The 23000-nt window shown below is 32.7% G+C and overlaps 1 protein-coding gene across 1 annotated transcript in view; it reads right to left on the reverse strand.

Moving 5' to 3' along the window:
* Window positions 1-23000, reverse strand: part of LOC127539980 (transmembrane protease serine 11C-like) — a 77816-nt gene that overhangs the window by 35084 nt on the left and 19732 nt on the right. The window contains exon 5 of the mRNA XM_051964455.1: window positions 16158-16321. Within this exon, the coding sequence (XP_051820415.1) occupies window positions 16158-16321 (164 nt within the window). The remainder of the gene's footprint in view (window positions 1-16157; window positions 16322-23000) is intronic.

Here is a 23000-nt window from a genome sequence, read left to right on the forward strand (position 1 = left end):
GGACAACTTCCTTTAGAAGTCATTTATGTTGTAATATTCAAGAGTAGGCACTATTTTCATTATTGCTATCATGTACCTAGATCTGACTATAATAACTAGCATATAGGAGTTGCCTAAAAAATCAACTTGGTCTGGACATAATTGCACATGCCTGTAATCTTAACCACTAGGGTGGCTAAGACAAGGAAATATCTTGAGTTTTAAAGTTCTGAACTACAGAAGGATGTGTCAACTAAGTATCTCTGCTAAAGTGAATTAATATGATAATCCTTGTGAGAGTGAGGAGCTACTAGGTTGCCTAAGAAAAGGGGTAACTGCTCTAGGTCAAAAATAGAGCCTGAGTGAGGTAAGAGGACTAATCTTTAAAAAAATACTATCTTGTCCAGATTATGACTATAATTTGGTTGGGTAGCCCATTGAATTACTTTGTTAATATGTATATTTGGGACAATTATGATAGATGAACAACAAACAGTTTCCAAAACTTAATAGGAAGAGAAATGAATGGATCACATTTTGCACATTACATGGTATTTTTAATAGTCCCAGTCTCCTCCTTTAAGCAAGAACACATCATTTTAATATTAATATTCTCCCTGTGATTCTGTATGCAGCAAATCAGAGAATACCACAGTCTCTTCAGAGTTAAATTAGAGAGTGCAATAGAGCTGTAAGTAGGCTATAGTTTCTTATTAGTAATGTACATTTAAAATAATAAAAATAATTTAAAAAATCAATCATATTTAAATGGAGATGTTGAGAGAAAGAAATACCAAACTAACAATCTATATGTTGCATTGGTACACCTGAAAAAATACGGTACCTTCCAGAAATGCCAGTTCATTAGATATATCTCTACATACTACTTAAAAAAAGATGTGAGAAAGTATCACAGATGATGAAAGAGGATGAATGACTGGTGTCAGAAGTACTGATCTCTGCTAATGAGATCTTAAATCTATATTCATTCTTCAGAATCTAATAACATCTCAAGCATGTGATAGTGGGCTTTTAAGAACATTGTATATGTTGAAGTATATTCTAGTAAGTTCTTTTTTTAATTGATATAAATTTTGTAATTTTATTGCAAAGATAGACAATAAAGAAGATGACAAGATATGTTTGTTTAATTTTGTTCAAAAATGAGAAAGGAAAAAATCTAAAGATTTTATAGATCATAAAAGTTTCATGACTATATGTTACAAGGTTTTCTTTGAGAAGAGCATTGGGAGGTATAGAACATTTTAAGCTATGAATAAAATTACAAAAAAATAGATTAAAAAACATGTGATTTTGCAGTAATACTTTTCCTGAATCAAATATCTATGTAGAGTCAGATTATCTGGTTGTTAGAGCAAAGCTCAAAATCAATAGACAACATTACACTCTGTCTATTGAACATGTCTGGATGAATATCCAGCACACTTCACATACTCTCTCAAAACAGAATGAGCTCCATTTCCCTTCAAATTTACCACTTTTTCAAACTTTTCAAAATCTATTAAAAGCATAATCATTGAATCAAAGTTAAAAACCTTATTGTTGTCCTTAACTGTTTTTACTCTCACTCATCCCACATATCTAATTAATTGCCTAATATTGTTGTTTCATCTAAAAAGTTCTAAACATTATCTAGTTTATACACACACATATATAACTATAATTAATACTTTATTAATCAACAATCCAAAAAATGAGGACATTCAAAGAAATTAATTTTTTCAATACCAAAGGAGAATGATATGTTTCATAATAATTAAAACATATAATAGGTGGTAGCTTTAGTATTTTAAGATCATTTGAATGTTTCTAATTTTATTAACATCTTGGTAGTAGTCCTTATGTTACCTTTCTCTAAGATAAGTCTTTAAAGTAAATTAGACTGAACAAGTTCTTCATCTTTAAAATAAGAGGGATGTGCTACATAATCTTTAAGATATATTCCATGATTCCATAAAAACTGATAACCTGTAAATGGTGTATTAATCTTCAGTTAATCAAAATATTTGATTAACTCAACTAGCACTTATTAAAAATAACTGATATGTGAAAGGAACTGTGCAAAATGCTAAGGATGCAAAACCAAATGAAGCAAATCTTGTTTTCAGGGAACTTTCTTGTTAATAAGGGAATTCAATTATCAAAACATTCAGGATTAATGGAAATTTATTGAGATACAATCAGAAGACCTGAGTTCAAGACTTGGCTCTACCATAAATACTAACTACAGACAAGTTATGTGTCATCTATGATTTTCATTTCCCTCATCTGCATAATGGGCTAATAAGATCTATCCTATCTGCTTCAGCGAATTAGTATATCAAATGTGATAATTATTTTCAATGCTTTGTAGCCATAAAAGTAAATAAATTATTGCTATTATTGTTACTATTACTAGTACTACTACTAAAGAATGTGTTTAGTAACAATAATAATAATAATAACATACTCAGACAATCAAATTTGCAAAATATTTTATATATAATGTCTGGTCTGACATTGTCTAGGAATTCCTAGAGAGAGAAGTCATTCCAGGGAATATCACCAAGTGAAATTACAGTTATTTGACATGACTGCTTTAGGGTGATAGTCTTAGAGTTGCTCTATATAAATGGAAAGAGTGTGAGTAGATGAGCAAATGAATCATCCTTATTGTCTCTAGCTGAGATTTAGAAATTCATAACTCCAATAGCATTGTACTTAATAGATGTTCTACAACAAAGGAATCACAAGTTGCCCTATAAATTAAACACTGTAAAAGTCATTGTGGGTTCATTTTTTATTGTTATCCTTGGTATAATAAAATCAGATGAAATAAATCTTGGAGGGAGTAACCAGTTCTACATGCTAATTACAGTATAAAGATTTTAATCAATTACTCACTCCTACATTAGATTGCAAAACTAAACAAGAAGACAAAAGAACTCTCCACCAAAAAACTCTACAGCCTGTCCGAACAGAGAGGCAAAAACAACTCAGGCAGCTGAGTTGACATGACTCAGATATACAGCAAGCTAGTATATTTCCATGTTTGATCTTTCATAGTTGCCTTCCAGAAGATTTTTTTTTGTTATACATGGCATTTTGCATTTTGTTTTGGTATTAGCAGGAAAGGTATACTAAATTATTTTAAGATGATGCTGAAACAAATCATCTTTCTGTTATATTTTGGTGAAAAGTTAATAATGCTCCACCTTAACCACTACTCCTACAGAAATATCACTCCATCAATCTAATTTCACTTTGCTATATAATGGTATGATATGATATATAGTAAGGTCAAGAGAAGAAACGTTTTTATTTGGCATTTAAATTGACTTTATACTATTTCTGCTTAGCTCAAGACTTTGTCAGACAGCCTTTACAACGTTGAAGACAATTAAGTAAAAGGAGAAAAAAAATGAGGGAAGGGTTTCAATATTACTGTTTGTCTTGGCTCAATAGCCTGTCTCTGCCTTCTAATCCAGGTGTAGATGCAAAAGCTTGGACCTTTATGAATTTCCCTCCAAATTGGTTTGCTGTATTTTACTGAGCACCTTATGTGTGTAGAATCTTCTAAACAGAAAGCTAAAATGAAATAGCATTTATACTATGTTTTAGAGTTTGCAAACCACTTTATGTATTTGATCAGGATCAAATATGGGTGTTTTTATTATTCCCCTCTTGCAGATGAGGAAACTGAGGCTGAGAGAGGTTAAGTGACTTACCCAGAATAATATAGCTAGTAAGTGATTGAGATAGGATTCAAATTCAGGTCTTGCTGACTTCAAGCTTAATTTTCTCTCTACATCACTTAAGTCCATTCATCTTGTCTCCAAGGAGATTATATCAAAGGATAAGAGAAAAAAATAATTTTGAACCTTTCCTTCTTTTTTACTGACTTGTGAATTTATTAGAGAGTCCATAAGCATTTATTAAGAAAATACTATATCACAATCTCTGTCCTAAGTATTATGGATACAAAGGAAAACAAATCTCTGTTCTCAAGTACCTTGAATTCTGGTGAGGAAGATAAATGTATCTGAGCAAAGTACAGTTTAAAGTCACTAAAGCTAAACTACACTAATAGTTTTGGGATACCTTGTACCTTGTTATTTTGTACTGAAATAGAATTTTTCAGATATATATGTCATATATTAATGTTTATTATATGCACAATTATACATACGATATATATACACACACACATATATATATATATATATATACACACACACACACACACATACAGTATATGTATATATATACATATGGAAGAGAGAAAGAGAAGACTAGGTCATTCCATGGAATATCCAGGGGATATATATTCATATATATATATATATGAATATATACACATATATGTATATATGTGTGTGTATCTTCCAATTATATTTCTTTTTGAAATCATTTTGTTTTTTGTCATTTTGTATGGAAAAAATATGATTTTAAAAAGAAATGATTGGGAGGTAAATGAGATGAAATGCTTAACCACAGCAATTATTATAATCCTAATTAGTAACAGGGGAAGAGCTTTTATTGAGGTTTAACATAATCAAATGACTAATAAGAGACCACAATGACTTAAGGATAGGGGCTTAACTCAACCACAATCCTATTCCACCCAAATGTAATTTTGCTCTCAAAAATAGTTTCTAGTTATTAAAGACTAGGGGACTAAGGATTTTTCGAATGAATAAGTAAAACTATTCCATCTGGCAAATCCTGATTCAAATCTTGAATCTGTCATTCAATAGTTGTCACTATGGATAGGGGATAAACTCTGTAGGCTTCAGTTTTCTTATATGTAAAATGAGAAGATAAAAGGTTACCTCTAAACAATAACAGGAACCGTGTGTGATGATCAGCTATGACAGACTTACCTCTTCTCAGCAACACAATACAGATTCATGGTACATCTAAATTGTTTTCTAACCAAACATCTTTCAGAGTTTCATTGCTAGTGATTTCTAGTTCTGTTTTGATAAGATGTACTTAAGAGGTAGTCTGAAGTAGCCAGCTTCTGATTCAGAAAGGCCTGGATTCAAAGCCTGCCTCGTCACATGCTGGCTATTTCCTTCTGGACAATTCACTTTTTTCAAATTGTTCTCAGGTAATTCTTATCAGAATTGCAGTAGATTTGCATTAATAATGGGAATTTTTTTTACAAGAAGCTTCCTATATATATATATCTATCTCTATATATAACATAAATAAATATAAAATAACATAAATAAAATACATATAATATAAAAGTATAAAATACTTTTAACAAAGTATTTTAAGTACTGTGTATGATGCTCAATCCTTACTTAGTTTTTTTTTGGAAGTTGCATACAATTAAAAACACATAAATAATGAAGGAAGAATAAAATATTGAAACTATATTTAACAGACTAGATTAAAACAGTATCAGAATATAGACCTATTCTCTTCTTTCTAAATAAATACGATTTTGTTACTAACTTTTTTTTTGGTATGACACAATTTTGTTATCATTAATCACTAATGCCTATTAATGCGGGGAAAGAAATACTAGCAGTTGGAGAAAAGATTTGATGGTGAAAGACCGTATTAGTCTGATGCTGTCAAATGACTAGTCATGAGTATGAAGGGATAAAGTAATAAATCAGTACAAATGTATCTCTGTTACTGGAAAAAATTAAAACTTTGACACTGATTCAATCAAGTTCTTATATATTTTATCCATTTAATAAACATTCAGTACTAACTATATTCAGCACAAAGTACTAGTTGTTGAGGGGAAAGAAAAAATTAAGATGTGGGCTCTTTTCTCATAAAACTCACCAGCTCTTAAGGGAATATAACAAATAGAAAGAAAGCTATGATATAAAATAATATGTGATAAACACACAAAAGATTCAAATGCAATACTCTATGAGATTCAAGAGGAAAGTTCATTTCCAAATGGGAATGAGGGTAAATTTCATGGAGGAAATTATATTTATACTAGTCTCCAAAGGATGCTTAGGACTTCAACAGACAAAGAGATAAGAGTGATAGTTGGATAGAGGGAAAAGTTTATTAGGCATTAGAGATGAGCAGAGCATGGGGTAAGTAAAGTAAGTAAAGAGTAAGGAGATAATGAGTAGGACATTAGGATTTTAATGTAGACTTCCTAGAGGGGAAGAATATGAGAATGCTGAAAAGACAGTGTAGCAAAAAATTCTTGGGGTCTTCAAATACTATACAAACAAGTTGAAATTTTTCAGTTGGCACTTGAGAGCCAGATTTTGACCAGAGAAATAACATAAATAGTAATATAAACGGATATATGAATCAATTAGACTAATTTGACAAGGATGTGAAGGGTGGAATGAATTGGAATGAGGAAAAACTAGTTAGGAGGCTTTTGCAATTGTTCTAATGTTGGTAATAAGGGCCTGTGACAGGGTGGAGGCAAGAGACTAGAAAGGAGAAAAGTGAAATCAAGGATGTCTTAATGCTTGATTGGATGTAGGAATTGGGAGAGAAAGAGAAAGAGGGAAGAGATGAAGATACATCAAAATTTTTTATTATTGGCAGAAGTTAGGAAGACAGAAGATTGAGCCAGATTTTGTTTCTGGGTGTTTTTTTTTTTTGTGAGAAGTAATAAACCTGGTTTTGGACATAGGAGATGTGGTATATTTATATTTGAAACATAGCATTAGTATTAACTATAACATCTCCTTTATAATGTAAATATTGAGCTTAACCCAGAGAAGGTTAGGTGAAGTAACCTTTTTAAAGTTACATATTATTCAAACTGCTTTCTACATACTTTCAAGTCCTTGGTATATCTTTTCTACATAGAAAGTGATCCTTAAAGGAATAACTGCATTAATTATTGACATTTTTCTAGATGATATGGCAAATATAACACAATAATCATCATTATCATCACTAAGACTTTTATAGCAAAGTGAAGTTGGTATCTTCATCTTTGGAGCAGTTTTGTGAGATGGAGATGTATTACAGATATCATCTCTTTAATATATGAGGAACTATTTCATAGTTTTAATGACCTGGTTAATTTTTTCCAGTTCAGCTACATTTTATTTTTATTGTGTTTATAGTTAATTTTATTTTTTAAATTATTATTTTATTTTCCCCCAGTTACATGTAAAAACATTTTTTGAACATTTCTTTTTAAAACTTTGAGTTCCAGATTCTTTCCCTTCCTTTCTCTCCAATCTTGCCTTACTGAGAATGCAAACAATTCTATAGAGGTTATACATATGTAGTCAGGCAAACCATTTCTATAATAGTCATATTGTGAAAGAAAACAGGCAAAAAAAAAAAACCCAAACAAACCAAAAAACCCTCAAGAAAAATGAAGAAAGCAAAAAAAAAAAAAAAGATGCTTCAACCTGCATTCAGATTATCGTCAGTTCTTTCTCTGGGTACATTTTTCAATGTAAATCCTTCAGAGTTGTTTTGGATCATTGTATTTCTGAGAATAGTTATGTTGACCATTCACAGCTGACCATTTTACAATGTTGTTGTTACGCTGTACATAGTGCATTTCACTTTGCATTAGCTTATGGAAATGCTTCCAGGTTTTTCTCAGAGCATCCTGCTCTTTATTTCTTATTTATATGATGAAATACAATATACATATTACATATAACATTTGATTCAGCCATTATCCAATTGATGGGCATCCCTTCAATTTCTAAAAGAGTTTCTATAAATACTTTTTGTACATATAGATCCTTTTTCTTTCTTTCTGTTTTTTTAAAAATCTCTTCTGAGGCATAGAACTAGTAATGGTATTGCTGGATTAAAGGGTATGCGAGGTTTTATAGCCCTTGGACGTACTGATTTGCTTTACAGATTGGCTGAATCAGTTCACAGCTCCATCAACAGTGTGCTAATATCTCATTTTTCCCATATCTCCTTCAAATTTGTCATTTCTTTTACTGTTCTATTAGCCAATCCAATAATTATGTGATAATATTTCAGGATTGTTTTAATTTGCATTTTCTTAATAGTGTTTGAAGATTTTTCTCATATGGCTATAGATGGCTATGATTATTTCATCTGAAAACTGTTCTTATCTTTTGATAGCTTATAAGTTGGGGAATGGCTCTTGTTTTCATTCATTTGACACAGTTCTCTTTTTTATGTTTGAGAAATGAAGCTTTTATCAGAGAAACTTGCTTCAATTTTTTCACAATTACTTTTGCTAACTGTATTTCCCCCTGCTTTTTCTATTATGTCTTTTCTTTCATTCTGTCCCTTCTCAAAAGTGTTTTTGCTTCTGACTACCCTCCTCTACTCTGCCTTTTCTTCTATCATAACCCTTCCTTTCTTCCTTTCTTTTTTTTTTTTAGACAGAATTGTCATTTTTATTATATTATCTTGGCCTAACCATATTTTTCCAATTGTTTTTTTTAATAACTTTTTATTGACAGAACCCATGCCAGGGTAATTTTTTACAGCATTATCCCTTGCACTCACTTCTGTTCCGATTTTTCCTCTCCCTCCTTCCACCCCCTCCCCCAGATGGCAAGCAGTCCTTTACATGTTAAATAGGTTACAATATATCCTAGATACAATATATGTGTGTGTGCAGAACCGAACAGTTTTCTTGTTGCACAGGGAGAATTGGATTCAGAAGGTATAAATAACCCAGGAAGAAAAACAAAAATGCAAGCAGTTTATATTCATTTCCCAGTGTTCTTTCTTTGATAATCCTTCCTTTCATCCCTTCCTCTTCCCTTTTTTCTGTAGAGTAAAATAGATTTCTATACCCAATTGAGTGTGTATGGTATTCCCTTTTAAAGTCAATTTACATGAGAGCAAAGTTCACTCATTCCCCTTTACCTCTTCCCCTCCACTGAAAAAGCTTTTTCTTCACTCTTTTATGAATAATAATTTACCCCATTCTACCTCTCCCTTTCCCTTTTTCCCAGTACACTTCTCTCTCACCTCTTAATTTTATTTTTTAGCTATCATTCTTTTACATTCAACTAGCACCTGTGCCTATATATATTCCTTCTAATTGCCCTAATGTATAAATTCTTATGAGTTTCAAGTATCTTCTTTCCATGTAGGAATGCCAATAGTTAAAACTCACTTAAATTCCTTATGATTTTCCTTTCCTTTTTCCCTTTTTATGCTTTTCTAGAGTCTTATATTTGAAAGCCAAATTTTCTATCACTCTGGTCTTTTCATCAAGAATGCCTGAAAATCCTTTATTTCATTGAATGTTCGTTTGCCCTGAAGGATTATACTCAGTTTTGCTGGTGAGGTAATTTTTGATTGCAATCCTAGCTTCTTTGCCCTCTGGAATATCCTATTCCAAGCCCCTCGATTCTATTAATATAAAAGCTACGAAATCTTGCATTATCCAGACTGTGGTTCTAGAATACTTGAATTGCCTCTTTTTGGCTGCTTACAATATTTTCTCCTTGGCCTTGGGGCTCTGAAATTTGATTATAACATTCCTGGAAGTTTTTATTGGGATCTTTTTTGAGAGGTTATTGGTGGATTCTTTCAATTTCTACTTTATCCTCTGCTTCCAGAATATCAGGACAATTTTCTTTGACAATTTTTTGAGAGATGATGTCTAGATCTTTTTGTTTGTAGGTCATGACTTTCAGGTAAATGATAATTTTAAAAATTATCTCTTCTGGATCTATTTTCCAGATCCATTTTTTCCCAGTGAGATATTTCACATTGTCTTCTATGTTTCATTCTTTTGTTTTTGTTTTATTGTTTCTTGATTTTTCATGTCATTAATTTCATTTGCTTAATTCTAATTTTTAAGGGATTATTTTCTTCATTGAGCTTTTGTACCTCTTTTCCATTTGGAGTTGTTTTCTTCAGATACATTTTTTTTCTTATTTGGCCAACTGTGCTTTTTAAGGTATTATTCTTCTCATTTTTTTTTTTTTTTGGTACTTCTTGACCACTTGGCCTAAACTGTTTTTTAAGGTGTGCTCTGGTCTGTGAGTAATTGCAAACATTTTTTTCTGCTCTGGAACTGTTAGATGGATACCCACTCCACTGTGGCTACAACATCTAATTTTCTGGTGCTCTTCCTTGTCCTGAGACTGCTACCCTGGACTGTGACCCAGATCAGAATATGGCAAAGTGTCAATGTCCTGCCTCCTTGCTAGCTATATAAGGACCCTTATAATTTCCTTTTATGGGCTGAGAGTTCTGGAAGTCATGCTGCTGCTGCCGATTCAGTATCTCCCAGTGACTTTTCCTGGTTTGCTGTGGCTGGGTAATGCTTGCCCAGATTCTGGACAATGGGCGAGGCTCTTGAACTTTCCAGTCACCAGTTGAGTGAAACAAGGCTGCGTGTTTGCACCTATACTTTGTAGCATGATTGTCAAACGTCTTCAAGAGGACAAACATGGAATAAAAAGTGAGCTACAGCTCTGATGGTAAATTCTTTAATTTGAAAAGGCTACAAGTTTGCAGATAATTGTGCATGCAATGCAGCCTCTGAAACTGAGATGCAACAAAGTATGATACACTGAGATCTTTTCTCTAACTAAACTTCCAAGCGTTCCAATCTTACTGCAGAGAGCACAGCTCTGATGAATTGGCCACATTGTTTGAATGCCAAATGTATGCTTGCCAAAAGAATTATTTATGGAGGACTCATACACAAGTGCTCACAGGATGGTCAGTAAAAGCAATATAGGGACACTATCAAGGTCTCTCTTAAGAACTTTAGACTAGATTGGATGACATGGGAGAAACTGGCACCACTCAGCATGGCGTGCCCTCATCAGATGAGCAAAGCAGAATTGAATTAGACCAAAAGAAACACAAGATGCCCAAAATTAAAGAAGCACCTGAAATGTTCATATGGTTCACAAGATGCATATAATCTACCCTTGGGTATCAATTTTTATGCTTTTCCTAAAAGTATCACCAGAGAAAATATTCTGCACATTAAGAACTAAGCATATTCTAACTAAATTTAAGCTTCTTATTGGTTATTAAGAAAAAACTAAAAGTTATTCTATGACTACTAATTCTACCTATATTAATTAGACAAACTTTCATTTACTCTTTAATCATTTCTCCTGGTTGACTTCCATATAATAAAAATGGTCCTACATGAGCATGCTTTATTTAACATTCCAGGTTTGAAATTTTGCATTACTTTAACTCAGGATTTTTTAAAAACAAATTTCTTTCTGCTTGTAATTTCTAGAGCACATGGCTGATCATGTCAGTCCCTTGCTCAAAAATTATCATTTGCTTTTCTTTTGCCTCTAGGATAGAATTCAAAGTTTTTTAACTTATGTTTTACAATCTGACCTAAGATGTTTTAAAAAAAAAAAAAACTCATTTTCTATTACTCTTCTGAGCATTCAAATAGTTCCATTGCCTTTACTTGATCTCAGAATTGTTTCTGGACTTCAGGTTTCTGTATAGATTGCCCCCATTCCTACAACAAAGTCTTTGTTTGCTTCCAATTCTTATACTCCTTAGCTTCCTCTGAAGTTCAGATCAATTACAACCTTTTATGCAAAGTCTTTCTTGATCTCCCGATTTTCTAAAATTGTTCTCTCCCTATGTGACTTATCCTGCCTTTTGTTATTCAGTCGTTTCAATGATGTCCATCTTCTTGTGACCCCATTTGTGGTTTTCTTGGCGAAAATATTGAAGTGGTTTGACATTGTCTTTTTTTTTTATCATTTTACAGATGAGGAAACTGAGGCAAACATGGTTAATGCCTCACCTAGGGTGATATAACTAATAAGTGTCTGAAGCTGAGTCTTTCTAATTTCAGATCCAGCACTCTGTCCATTGTATCAGCTAGCTTCCCATATCCTGACTTTCTGTATCTCTTTCCATGTTATAGCTCCATATAGGATGTAAATTCCTCAAGGGCAAGAACTTTTCCTTTTGTGTCTTCATATATGCACTGTGCCTTGCATATAGTGGACTCTTAATAAATGCTTATTAAACTGAATTTGGAATGTGAGACTTATAAGACTATATAGGAAAGTCTATTTGATTCCTTCATGGAATCTTCTCCACTAGGCAGGATTAGATACAGTAGATATATAAAACAGGTGCATGTTTACTTACTCTTTTAATTTGCTGTTATATTCAATGGAAAAGGCAGTATGGCAGAATGGATAGACCAGAACAAATTTGGCCAGGAAGACCAATTCCCAAATCATTCATTGCTCAGAGCTCTAGACAATTCTCAACAGATTCTAAGTTGCAGGAAAAATGCTAGTCTTCATTGATAGAAGTTATTTCCTCACGTGCAAGCTTCCTTTAACAATGAAGTTACAGGTACATTTTCTATTCCAACTTTTAGTTGAATTTAGCATGGAGAATTTAAGAGGTCTCCTGATAGAGTGAATAGTGGATGGAGAGTTGTCCTGAGAGCCAGAAAGACATGGATTCAAGTCGTGTGTTTGATAGTCTCTTACCCGCTCAGTACCCTGCAATTTTTACGTTAGCTGTGTTGGCAGAAGGAGTTTCCTACAGCAAAGAAATCATGAGTCTGGTAAAAAGAATTGTAGGTTGTAAATTTTTCTAGCATGGAAACCTTTTTTTTTTTTTTCCTCTTTGTTTTATAACCCATACTCCTTCTTGTCCTGAACATAACATTTGTCCTATAGTTACGACTATTGAGTGCTGATGGTATCTTGGACAGCTATTGCCCAGGCTTGCAAACACTCCCGGGGATATAATAAAACTTTTTTGTCACTTAATTTCCTATCTCTAGTTCCATGTCTAGTTGTGACAATCACTTTTTTTTAATGTTCATTTGCATGCTAAAACAATAATAATAATCAGTAACTAAAACCATAATTGCTTCTTGTGTTTAAACCACACCTTAATAGTGGGTTAGGCACCCACTTATGCATCAAGAGAATCAGGTTTTGTTAATGTTCTGTATATTCTCTGACTTCCAGTGCTAAAGATAAGGAGAAAACAGTCTGGAATCAATTCAAATTTTAAATGAGTGTCAATAATATCTCTTGATACACATAAATTGTAAAGGCAAAAAGAATTATAGTGGTAAGGGAGAATCTATATCAGATTGGTGAGGTGTGTATTTAAATGGCATTTAAAATATTTCTGGGGACAGCTAGGTGTCTCAGTGGGTAGAGCATCAGCCCTGAAGTCAGGAGGACCTGAGTTCAAATGTGACCTCAGACACTTAATTCTTCCTAGCTGTGTGATCCTAGGCAAGTCATTCAACTCCAATTGCCTCAGGGGGAAATATGTGTGTATGTGTGTGTGTGTGTGTGTGTGTGTGTGTGTATGTGTGTGTGTGTGTGTGTTTCTGAGTATTGGTTGCATCTTAGTGGCAAAAGGTTTTTTGCTGAACAAGTCTAATAAACTCAAAATATACAGTGTTGACAAAATCAGTTTAATCAAAACTTCTTAAATTGTGGATTGTGACCCCATATGGGGCCATATAACTAAATGTAGCGGGCATAAAAAAATTGAAAAAAATATTCTGACAAGATTTAATTTTTTATGTAAAAATAAGCAAGCATATCTATCTCAATAATATGCGAATTTGCTTTTGACTTTAATAAATGGTAAAATTATATGTTTATCAAAGAATTGTTTTAAAATAAATTTCTTTATGATGTATTATCATTAAATGTTTGATTTGCATACCTATTTTATATATCTTCATATCCAGGCTTATGTGAAAACTTTTTGGCTGAAAAGGATCACAAATGGAAAAGGAGTTTAAGAAATCCTGGTCTTTGCTGTTTAATTTCAATTATTCAATTCATGAAGTATTTACTAAGTATCTAATATGTGCCAAACCCAGACCCTAGCCACTAGAAATACAAAGACACAATGAAATAGTCCCTACAGTCAAGTAGCTTTTATTTATTTATTTTTGTGGAGGCAATTGGGGTTAAGTGACTTGCCCAGGCTCACAGCCAGAAAGTGTTAAGTGTCTGAGTCAGATTTGAACTCGGTCCTCCTGACTTCAGGGCTGGTGCTCTATCCACTGCACCACCTAGCTGCGCCCAAGTAACTTTTTTTGGGAGAAAGTAATATCTATTTTAATAAGTGTATGCAAAGAACATACAAACAAATTCAAAATAATTTTAGGGGGTAGTCATCAGTTATACTGAACAAAAAGGGTCTTTTCAAGGAGGTAGATTTGAGTTTGAGGGAAGCCAGGGAATAACTGACTGGAAAAATAGTTTGTAGACAAATCTGACAGAATTGTAACTCCTAAACTGAGGAATTTGTATTTGATCTAATAAGAAAACTTTAGATTTTTATTCTGTAAATTATCCACTTTGTGGATTATTTTTGAAAATTTATTCATCTTTAGTCAGCTCTCTTTTCTTATAACTCCCAGCAATCAATTACTACGTTCTTAAGGAGATAAACTATATATAACTATAGATATAAATTATACACACATACACACACACACACATATACATATACATATTCCCTCTAGTAATACAAATATATGACTCTTCTACAGTTATTTTGCCTGGAACACCAAGATATTAAGTGATTTTGCTCAGGATCTCACAGCTAATACAGTCTAGAGGCAAGATTTAATCGAAGGTTGCTTTGACTCTGAGAGTGACTGGACCTCTCAAAATTAAAATTAGTTTAAGCAAAATATAGTTCAAGCTGCAAGTCTATGGTTAAAAAAACACAGACTCTTCTAACTTCCTAGTTGGCTTTCTATCCATTTTAGTGCATTCCATAAGCAAGGGTTGATTTTAATATGAAACCATTTTATAATTTTTGCTATATAAAATAATTCATCCTCTCTTCTTCTATGATATCCCCTAAAGCCATAGTAATAGAAACAAGAGTAGTAATAATATTCTTTTGTTTGTATGTGATATTGTTAACCACCAGTAAATAATGCACTTTGAGTTTTTTCTTTTTCTAATAGTAGTGAGAAGTTTACATCTTCATACTCTACTGTCCATGAATTTGTCAGAATTAGTGTTATACATTATCCCCCAAAGTCTATAAAGGAATGAGACCCACTGCTTTATCGTATGAATCCAGGCACTAATTCTATCCAGTCAATCTGAAAAGCATTTTTAAGTACTTACTACATACACAGGACTTGGCTAGGTGCTGGGAATAGAAAAAATAAGATGATAAACAATCTTGCCCTCAAAGAGCTTACACTGTGTTAGGGGAGATATAACATGTAAACAGGTAAATCACAAATATGATAATTTGAGGAGGAAGAAGGCACTAGAAACTAGGGAGTTCAAGAAAGGCTTCTAATCAATGCTGGCAGATTGGACAAACTTTGAAGGGAGCTAATTCTGAGAAGAGAAGCTTCATGGGCACATGACCTGAAATGGAATGCTGAGTTTGGAGTTCAGTGGCCAGTTAAATTGAAGTATAGAGCATATGAAGAGGAATAATGTTTGATGTCCTTGGAAACTTTAGCTGGAATCAGCTTATAAAGTACATTAAATACTAACTTGAGAAGTTCAGAATTCATCCTGCAGGCAAAAAGAAATGATGAACATTTAAGCCAGTTTTGTTCTTAAAGAAGGGAGGATACTTTCTTTCCTTGGACAAATTTTTCTGAGAGCTTAATTTACCCATCTGTTTAAGATGGACTCTTTTCTTAGAATATAATAAAGGATTCTTTCAATTGAGAAATAGAAATGACAGCAAATAATTTTAATATGATTAAGAAATTGGGGGTGGGTGAGCAATATAATTGGGAGCATTGACATACACATATATTTATATATAAATAATATGATTTTATAACAGCTTCATTTTTTGTTAGTGGTATTTTTTGAGGGGGATATACAACATTATTCTAATAGTAGTTGGATAGGGAGAGGAACTAGATATGTGATTTCAATGGTTTTGGGACTTTCAGTAAGAAAGTTCCCTCTACCAATGTAAGTGAAAATTTCTACAATTTCTATTTTTAATTTTTTTTTTTTAGAGAATGGCTTAGAGGATAAAGCCTTGCCTTTGGACACATAGCCAACAAGTCTTAAACTTTCTGATAGAGACTGGACTGGAACCCAGGGCTTACTGGCCCTCTTTCATATCATCTTTCTATATATATTAAACTGCTTCTGAGCTAAAGATAATCCCCATTAACTAAGCCAATATACCCAATGAGAAAATTGCTGCTCCCATATACAAAGCAAAGCTAAATATATTCTAACTAAATAATAGAACTTTAAAAATCTTACCTGAAAGTTTAAATGAGGAAGTGTCTATGCACAATGACCCAGTATCACCTGTCAGTTTCTGAAGTAAAATATCTCTTGCCCTGTCTCGAAATTTTGCTGCGTTATTATTGTAACAGGATTTAAACTTCAGTACCACATCCACCATTGTTTTACCATTGGATTCTCTGCAGGAATTAAATAGAAAAATGAATCATATTGTTGCTATGGTCTTACCATTGTTATTAGGGAATAACAGTGCAATAGTCATGGCCGTCAATGTTCACTTCACCAAAGGAAGAGTTAATATAAAGAAGCTAATCAATTAATATTTACTAAAGACCTACTATATGTCAGACATTGTGCCAGGCACTAGATATAAAAATAGTCCTTATTCTCAAGAATATCTTTTAGCTTCTTGTTACTAATTCTTCATGGATTCCTAGGAAAGGCCAGTAGAAGAGCACTATTTTGATTTATTTTTATTAGTTGACATGTAATTTCCTTCCCTAGGGTCCTATTTTGATCCCTCAACATGATATAGATGTAACTCTAGATTATTGGATATCTCACTAAAAGAATCCAAGTTCTAGTAGGTACTAGCCTGAGATATGTTTCTACAGTGAAGAAAGAGAACTGAGTTTGGAACCAGAAGAGCCAGATTCAGATCTTACCTCCGACATGGTACCTGGGTCATATTAGGCAATTCACTTCACTTCTCTGAGTGTTGAGTTTTGCCATGGATTTAAACTTGTTGGTCTTTGAAATCTGGACTTAAGTATCATTTGAAATTCTACGAATACTTATTTGGTGATTTTTGTTGTATAAGCCTCAACTTTACTGAATATGGAGAGAATCAGAAAGTTGGTCACTAAATGATGATTTTTAAGCAATTATGCTCATATCTTGGTAGAGTCAGAATATAGGAAGTTTCTTCTAATATATTGGAGGTCACCCTTCTTGTCCTATGTACTGTAGTTAAAGGAACAAAAAGTGATTATTCTCACAATATTTAGAACATTTTGAAATTTGTACTTGGGCCTAGAGATAATTTAACCAGAAAGCATTCTCAAATAGGGAAATGGATTCTCAGTACTAATCAATTTGGAAATTCCCTCAAACAATGCAGATTGAAACCTACCTGTTCCTGCTTGTTTTATGTGATTTGTCCATATTATCTTACAAGTCCATCACAGAAAGTCACCCAAATGTTGAGAAAGTTAGGTTACCCCAAATGCGGGGCTTTCTTGATTTGTTCTGATAAAACAAGGGTCCAATGACTATTTACTTGTCATCTATAACCCTTTCCATCTGTCCATTTCATCATTTCTTCCTGTACTACATTTCCTTGAAGACACCTTTCACACATATTCTAAATACTTCAATATTTATAAGTTGCAACCTGATCACGCTCACTCCCTACTTACTTCACTCTGTATCAGTTCATAGAGTATTTTCTAGTTTCCTCTGAAAATGTCCATTTTGTTATTTCATATGGCACAATAACTGTTGTTACGTCTTCATTTTTGAAAAGGACTAATGATATCCCAGGTCATGACTTGCGGGTGAATTCAATTTAAATCAGGCAGAGTTTTACAGAGATCAGCTTCTCTCTTCCTGAATTATCAAAGTCCAGTGGCAGGACAAAGGTCAAGCAGGTCTAGGGATGGCCTGGGATGCAGTGGAAGATCCTCCTGTCTTCAATGTTTGATTAAGCTCTGAATATTCTATAGCACCTACTTCAGCTACCTTCATAGTTGTTGGAACAAGTAGTTCTCTTTGTCCATTATACCAGGAAAAGTCTTCACATACTTGCGATAGACATCTCCTAATTGACCAATAGATTTAAGATCTATCAGTTCCCTTCCACTTGGTTTAGCTCATCTTCTGAGATGGTTTTTCCATGGTATGGCCCTTCGGTATCCATTAACTTTCTTGGTCCATTAACAAATATTACTGTGAAAGGCCCTTCATTCTCTACTCAGTCTTTTGGTAATGTCCTGCATTCAAGCATAGATGACCCAAAAGATTTTAGGAGAATAGACCTATTGCTTTAAGAGTTGTTGATATTTTCTCAATCACCTTTTAGGAGTGGGGAGGATTTTAAAAAGATCTGAGATTTTTCCCATCTCTTTGCTATCCTTTTAGTAAATATAGATTCATTTTTCCATGCCCATACCATTGTGTATCCTCCAGTATGAATCTTTTCTATATACATGTGGTCCAAATTATGTTCATTTCCCATTTTTCTTTCTTATTTTCCATTTTTACTTCCTCCACAAACAATTCTGGTACTGTGATAATTAGGTTTTAAATGTGGTAACCCCACTATTCTGTGATTGGTAAAAGTAGTTATAACAACTTTACAGATCTTTTGCATTAAAAAAAATATTTTGTTCATTTCCTTCCATTTTTTTGTTCTCTTATGTCTGTAGTATGACTTTGCTTAGTTAGATCTCTTGCCAAGATTTCTTTAAACTGCTTTGATCCTCCACTACTTATGTCTGATTTAAGAGATAATACTGCTCACAATCATCCATCATTCCTCATAAGGTTTATAAAACAAATTTTTATTTTAAACTGCTATTTACTTTTTCCTCCATGTCTTTCCACTTGGTTGTATGATAAAACGCAACAAATATTTGCTGATTTTTCTCATTTTTTGATATTCTTGTTATGATAATATATTTATAACCTTTAAAATCCACATAAAATTATTATAATGGATATCCTATATTTCTGCCATCCATCTCCCATTTTTCATTGCTACTGAAAGTACTTGTTTTAGTAATTTAGGATTAAATTGCTTTAGTTGAATACTGTCTTTTTTCGCCCTTAAGATTGGGTCTTTCTTGCCCAGACTGGATGTAAAGCTATAATCAACAGACTTGCAGAGACAATTTACAGGCTTGATTTCACTATTAATCCCATGAAAGAACCTGACCTGTTCTATTACTAACCTAATCAGATTCCAGCAATCTAATGGACCTCTACCTCCTGAGGATTTACCATGTTGTTGTTAGACTCAGTGTGAGTAACTGATCAGCTTAGCTCACTGTAACTCAGAATTCTCAAACTCAAGTGATCTACCAGCTTCAATCTTACTGATAGCAGAGGCTATAGGGGCATACTACCATACTGGATATATTTTTCTCATTATTATTTTTCCTACTTGCTTTCCTTTTTTTTTTTTTAACTAATTTTGATATTTTCCCCTGACAAGACAGAACTCTGTACATAAAGAAATTATTTAGTTAACTCTTACAATAGAAGTCTTTTCCTGTTTGTTAAGATATAATCTATTTCATTTTCTGTCATATTATTTGGTAGTTGACATACCTAGGACCTAACAGTTCTCTTCTTCAAACAACTGTGCTATATAAAGACATGAAATTTTTGGCCTCTCTCATTCCTTTTTCTTGAATCATGATTTTCTATGTACTCACTTTCCTCCCACTTTTTCATTGAATTCACTAAATATCACACTATATACTGATTTAAAATGGAGGCATTTATCAAGTTTTTCAAAGTACTCTTGATCCTCAGTGACCAGTGTTTGTACATAAACTGAAATTACCTTTTTTTTTTTTTTTTTTTTTTTTTGATACAATGAGGATTAAATGACTTGCTCAGGATTACACAGTGTCTGAGGTCCTATTTGAACTCAGGTCCTCCCAATTTCAGGGCCAGTGCTCCACTTACCGTGCAATTATTTTTAAGGTTGTCTTTTTGGAAATATTTATCTGTATTATAATGTGAAATAAACAAATATCCCATGAAATAATGCAATGTCAATTTTTTTCTTTTCTCTCAGGAATATAAATATTTTCTCTCTTTCTTATACCTTGGTATAGTGTTAGACCATCAGCAATTGCATTTAATTCAGGGGTTCTTTCCTATCTCTTTGTCTTTTGTTTCCTAGGTTGTTACTTCAGAGGTAATAGCTACTTCTTTTCATATCTGAATAGATAAATCTTATGTACTTCATAGAGTGTTTCTGCCAAACACTGATCATATTACTCTAGTCATTAAGGGATTTTGTCAGATATGAAGTGTGTCACTCTGACCTTTTCTCCTAGATCACATATTTTAGATACACATTGAAGAAACAAAAATGGATCTTTATTATTCAATTATAAAATGCCTTCTCACTTCCTGAAAGATATGACCTGAAGTAGGGGTCCTTAAACTGAGAGTATGGTAAAAATAAAGCCTATGGATCTTTATGTTTTTAAAGGCATAAAATAAAATACAGAGACTTATAAAAATTGAAATATAATTACAAAAATATTTAATATATAAATACATTGACTCCTTGACTTAAAGGAATTTTTAATTACTTGTAATTCTCATCCCCCCCTTTTCTTTCCTTCTCTATTCCTTTGCCAGTTTTGGCTGGCAAAAAAGTTACAATTTAGGGATTAATGGATTCTTTTTTTTACACAATCTTTATCATTCTGACATTTCCTGCTCTCTAGACATAGATCTTTAAAAACATTCCCATCACTCCCATCATTGATCCCTTTCCTGGATAGATTACTGCCCCTTGTAGCTCAGGTCTATGAATCCTATCCTGAATTCTTCCTGTTGGACTATTCTCTCACACTGATCACTTATATTTGCTTGTTTGATGAAAGGTAATAAAAACTACAGGGAAACTAACTGATGTAAAAGAAAGTCAATAGAATGAAAGACTCAAACTTCCTGGCAAGTAAAAGCTGCTAAATATGTAATTGTTTTTCACCATTTGGTTTTTTTAAATATCAATATAATGCTTAGTCTATGAAGTTAGATAATAAATCATCAAGCATAGGAGAACTTTTGCATAATTGATTAAAAATAAAAATAAAGGATGAAAGAAGGGAAGGAAGAAAAGAAAAAAAGCACAAAAATACTGAAGAAATCATACTTAAAAAAAGGATTGGCCTAATAGTTAAAAAAAAAAAAAGGCATGAAGAAAAAACTCCTTAAAATGCAGATTAGACCAAATAAAATAGAAGGTATAAAAATTTACTGAAGAATTAATTTAAAAGCAGAATTGCCCAAATGGAAAAAGAAATACAAAGATCACTGAAGGAAATGATTCCTTAAAAATAAGAATTGGGCAACTGGAAACTATTAATTTTGAGACATCAAGAAACAATAAAATTAAGTAAAAACAAGAAAATATGGAATATCTCATCAGGAAAAATGGTCCTTGAAAATTGATCAAGGATGAATAATTTGAGAATTATTGGACTACCCAAAAATCATTACCAAAAAGGGCCTAGACATTGTATTTCAAGGAAAACTGCTCAACATCTTAGATTCAGAAGTTTTACATAGAAATTGAAAGAATTAACTGATCACCTTTTGAAAGATATCCCAAAATGAAAACTCTCAGGAATATTATAGCCAAATTCCAGAACTTCCATGTCAAAGAGAAAATATTTCATAGCCTTAAATAAATAGTTCAAATATTGTGGAGTCACAATCAGAGTCACCAAAGATTTAGCATCTTTCACATGAGAGGAACAGAGAGCTTGAAAGACAGAAAAGCTAAGATTACAAGCAAAACCTACATAACAAAACTGAGGTAATTCATCAGGGGAAAAATAGATATTTAATGAAATAGAGGACTTTCAAGTATTTCTAATGAAAGGACAAGAGCTGAATAGAAAGTCTGACATTCAAACACTAGATTCAAGTGAACCATGAAAAGGTAAGCATGAAAGGGAAATAATAAGAGACAAAGTCAAACAAATTACATTCCTATATGGGGAAGATGTTACATGTAATTCCTAAGATCTTTATCATTGTTAGGGAAGTTATAGACAGAGCACAAAAGTGAATTGATTATGTTGGGATGACCTCAAAAATAAAAATGAGGAAGGGATGTCTTGGGAGAAGGGGAAAGGAAAAGGTAGAATGGAGAAAATAATATCATATAAAAGAGGAACATAAGGGCTAGCTTTTACACTGCAGGGGAAAATAAGACCAGCAATGGCTGAACCTCACCTTCATCAGAATTGATTTTAAAATGGGAGACTATATAAACATATACATATACATATATAGAAATCTATCTTGCCCAACAGGGAAACTGGAAAGGAAGGGAATAAGTTAAGAGGGGATGATAAAAGAGAGAACAGATTGAGGGAAGCAGTGGTCAGAAATAAAACTTTTGAGGAGGGATGGGATATAAAGAAGAAAGAATAAACAGGAGAAAATGAGATGGAGAGAAATACACAGTAATTAAAACTGTGAATACTAGTGAGATGAACTCACCTATAAAATGAAAGTGGATAGCAGAATGGATTAAAAATATGGATCCAACAATATTTTGTTTACGGGAGACATACTTGCAACATAGACACATAGACACACAGAGTTAAAACAAGGAGATGCAACAGAATTGATTCTCCTTCAGCTGAAATAAAAAAGGCAAGGTAGTAATCAGGATCTCAGAAAAAGCAAAAGCAAAAATAGACCTAATTAAAACAGATAATCATAGAAACTACATTTTAATAAAAGGCACCATTAGACAATGAAGTAATATTAACAAAATTTACAGTGTTTCTTTGATAAAGCTCTTTTTTCTCAAATATATGGGAAAATGAGTCAGATAAAAATAAGAACCATTCTCCAATTACTAAATTGTCAAAAGATATGAACAGATAGTTTTCAGAAGAAGAAATCAAAGCTATTTATAATCACAAGAAAAATGCTTTAAATCATTATTAATTAGAAAAATGCAAATTAAAGCAACTCTGAGGTACCAACTCATACTTATTTGAAATTACAAATGCTGGAAGGGATGAGGGGAAAATAGGTACACTACTGAACTATTGGAAATGTGAACTCATTCTACCATTCTGGAGAACTATT

Source organism: Antechinus flavipes, chromosome 6 (genome assembly GCF_016432865.1).
Source record: "Antechinus flavipes isolate AdamAnt ecotype Samford, QLD, Australia chromosome 6, AdamAnt_v2, whole genome shotgun sequence".
NCBI classification, from domain to species: Eukaryota; Metazoa; Chordata; class Mammalia; order Dasyuromorphia; family Dasyuridae; genus Antechinus; species Antechinus flavipes.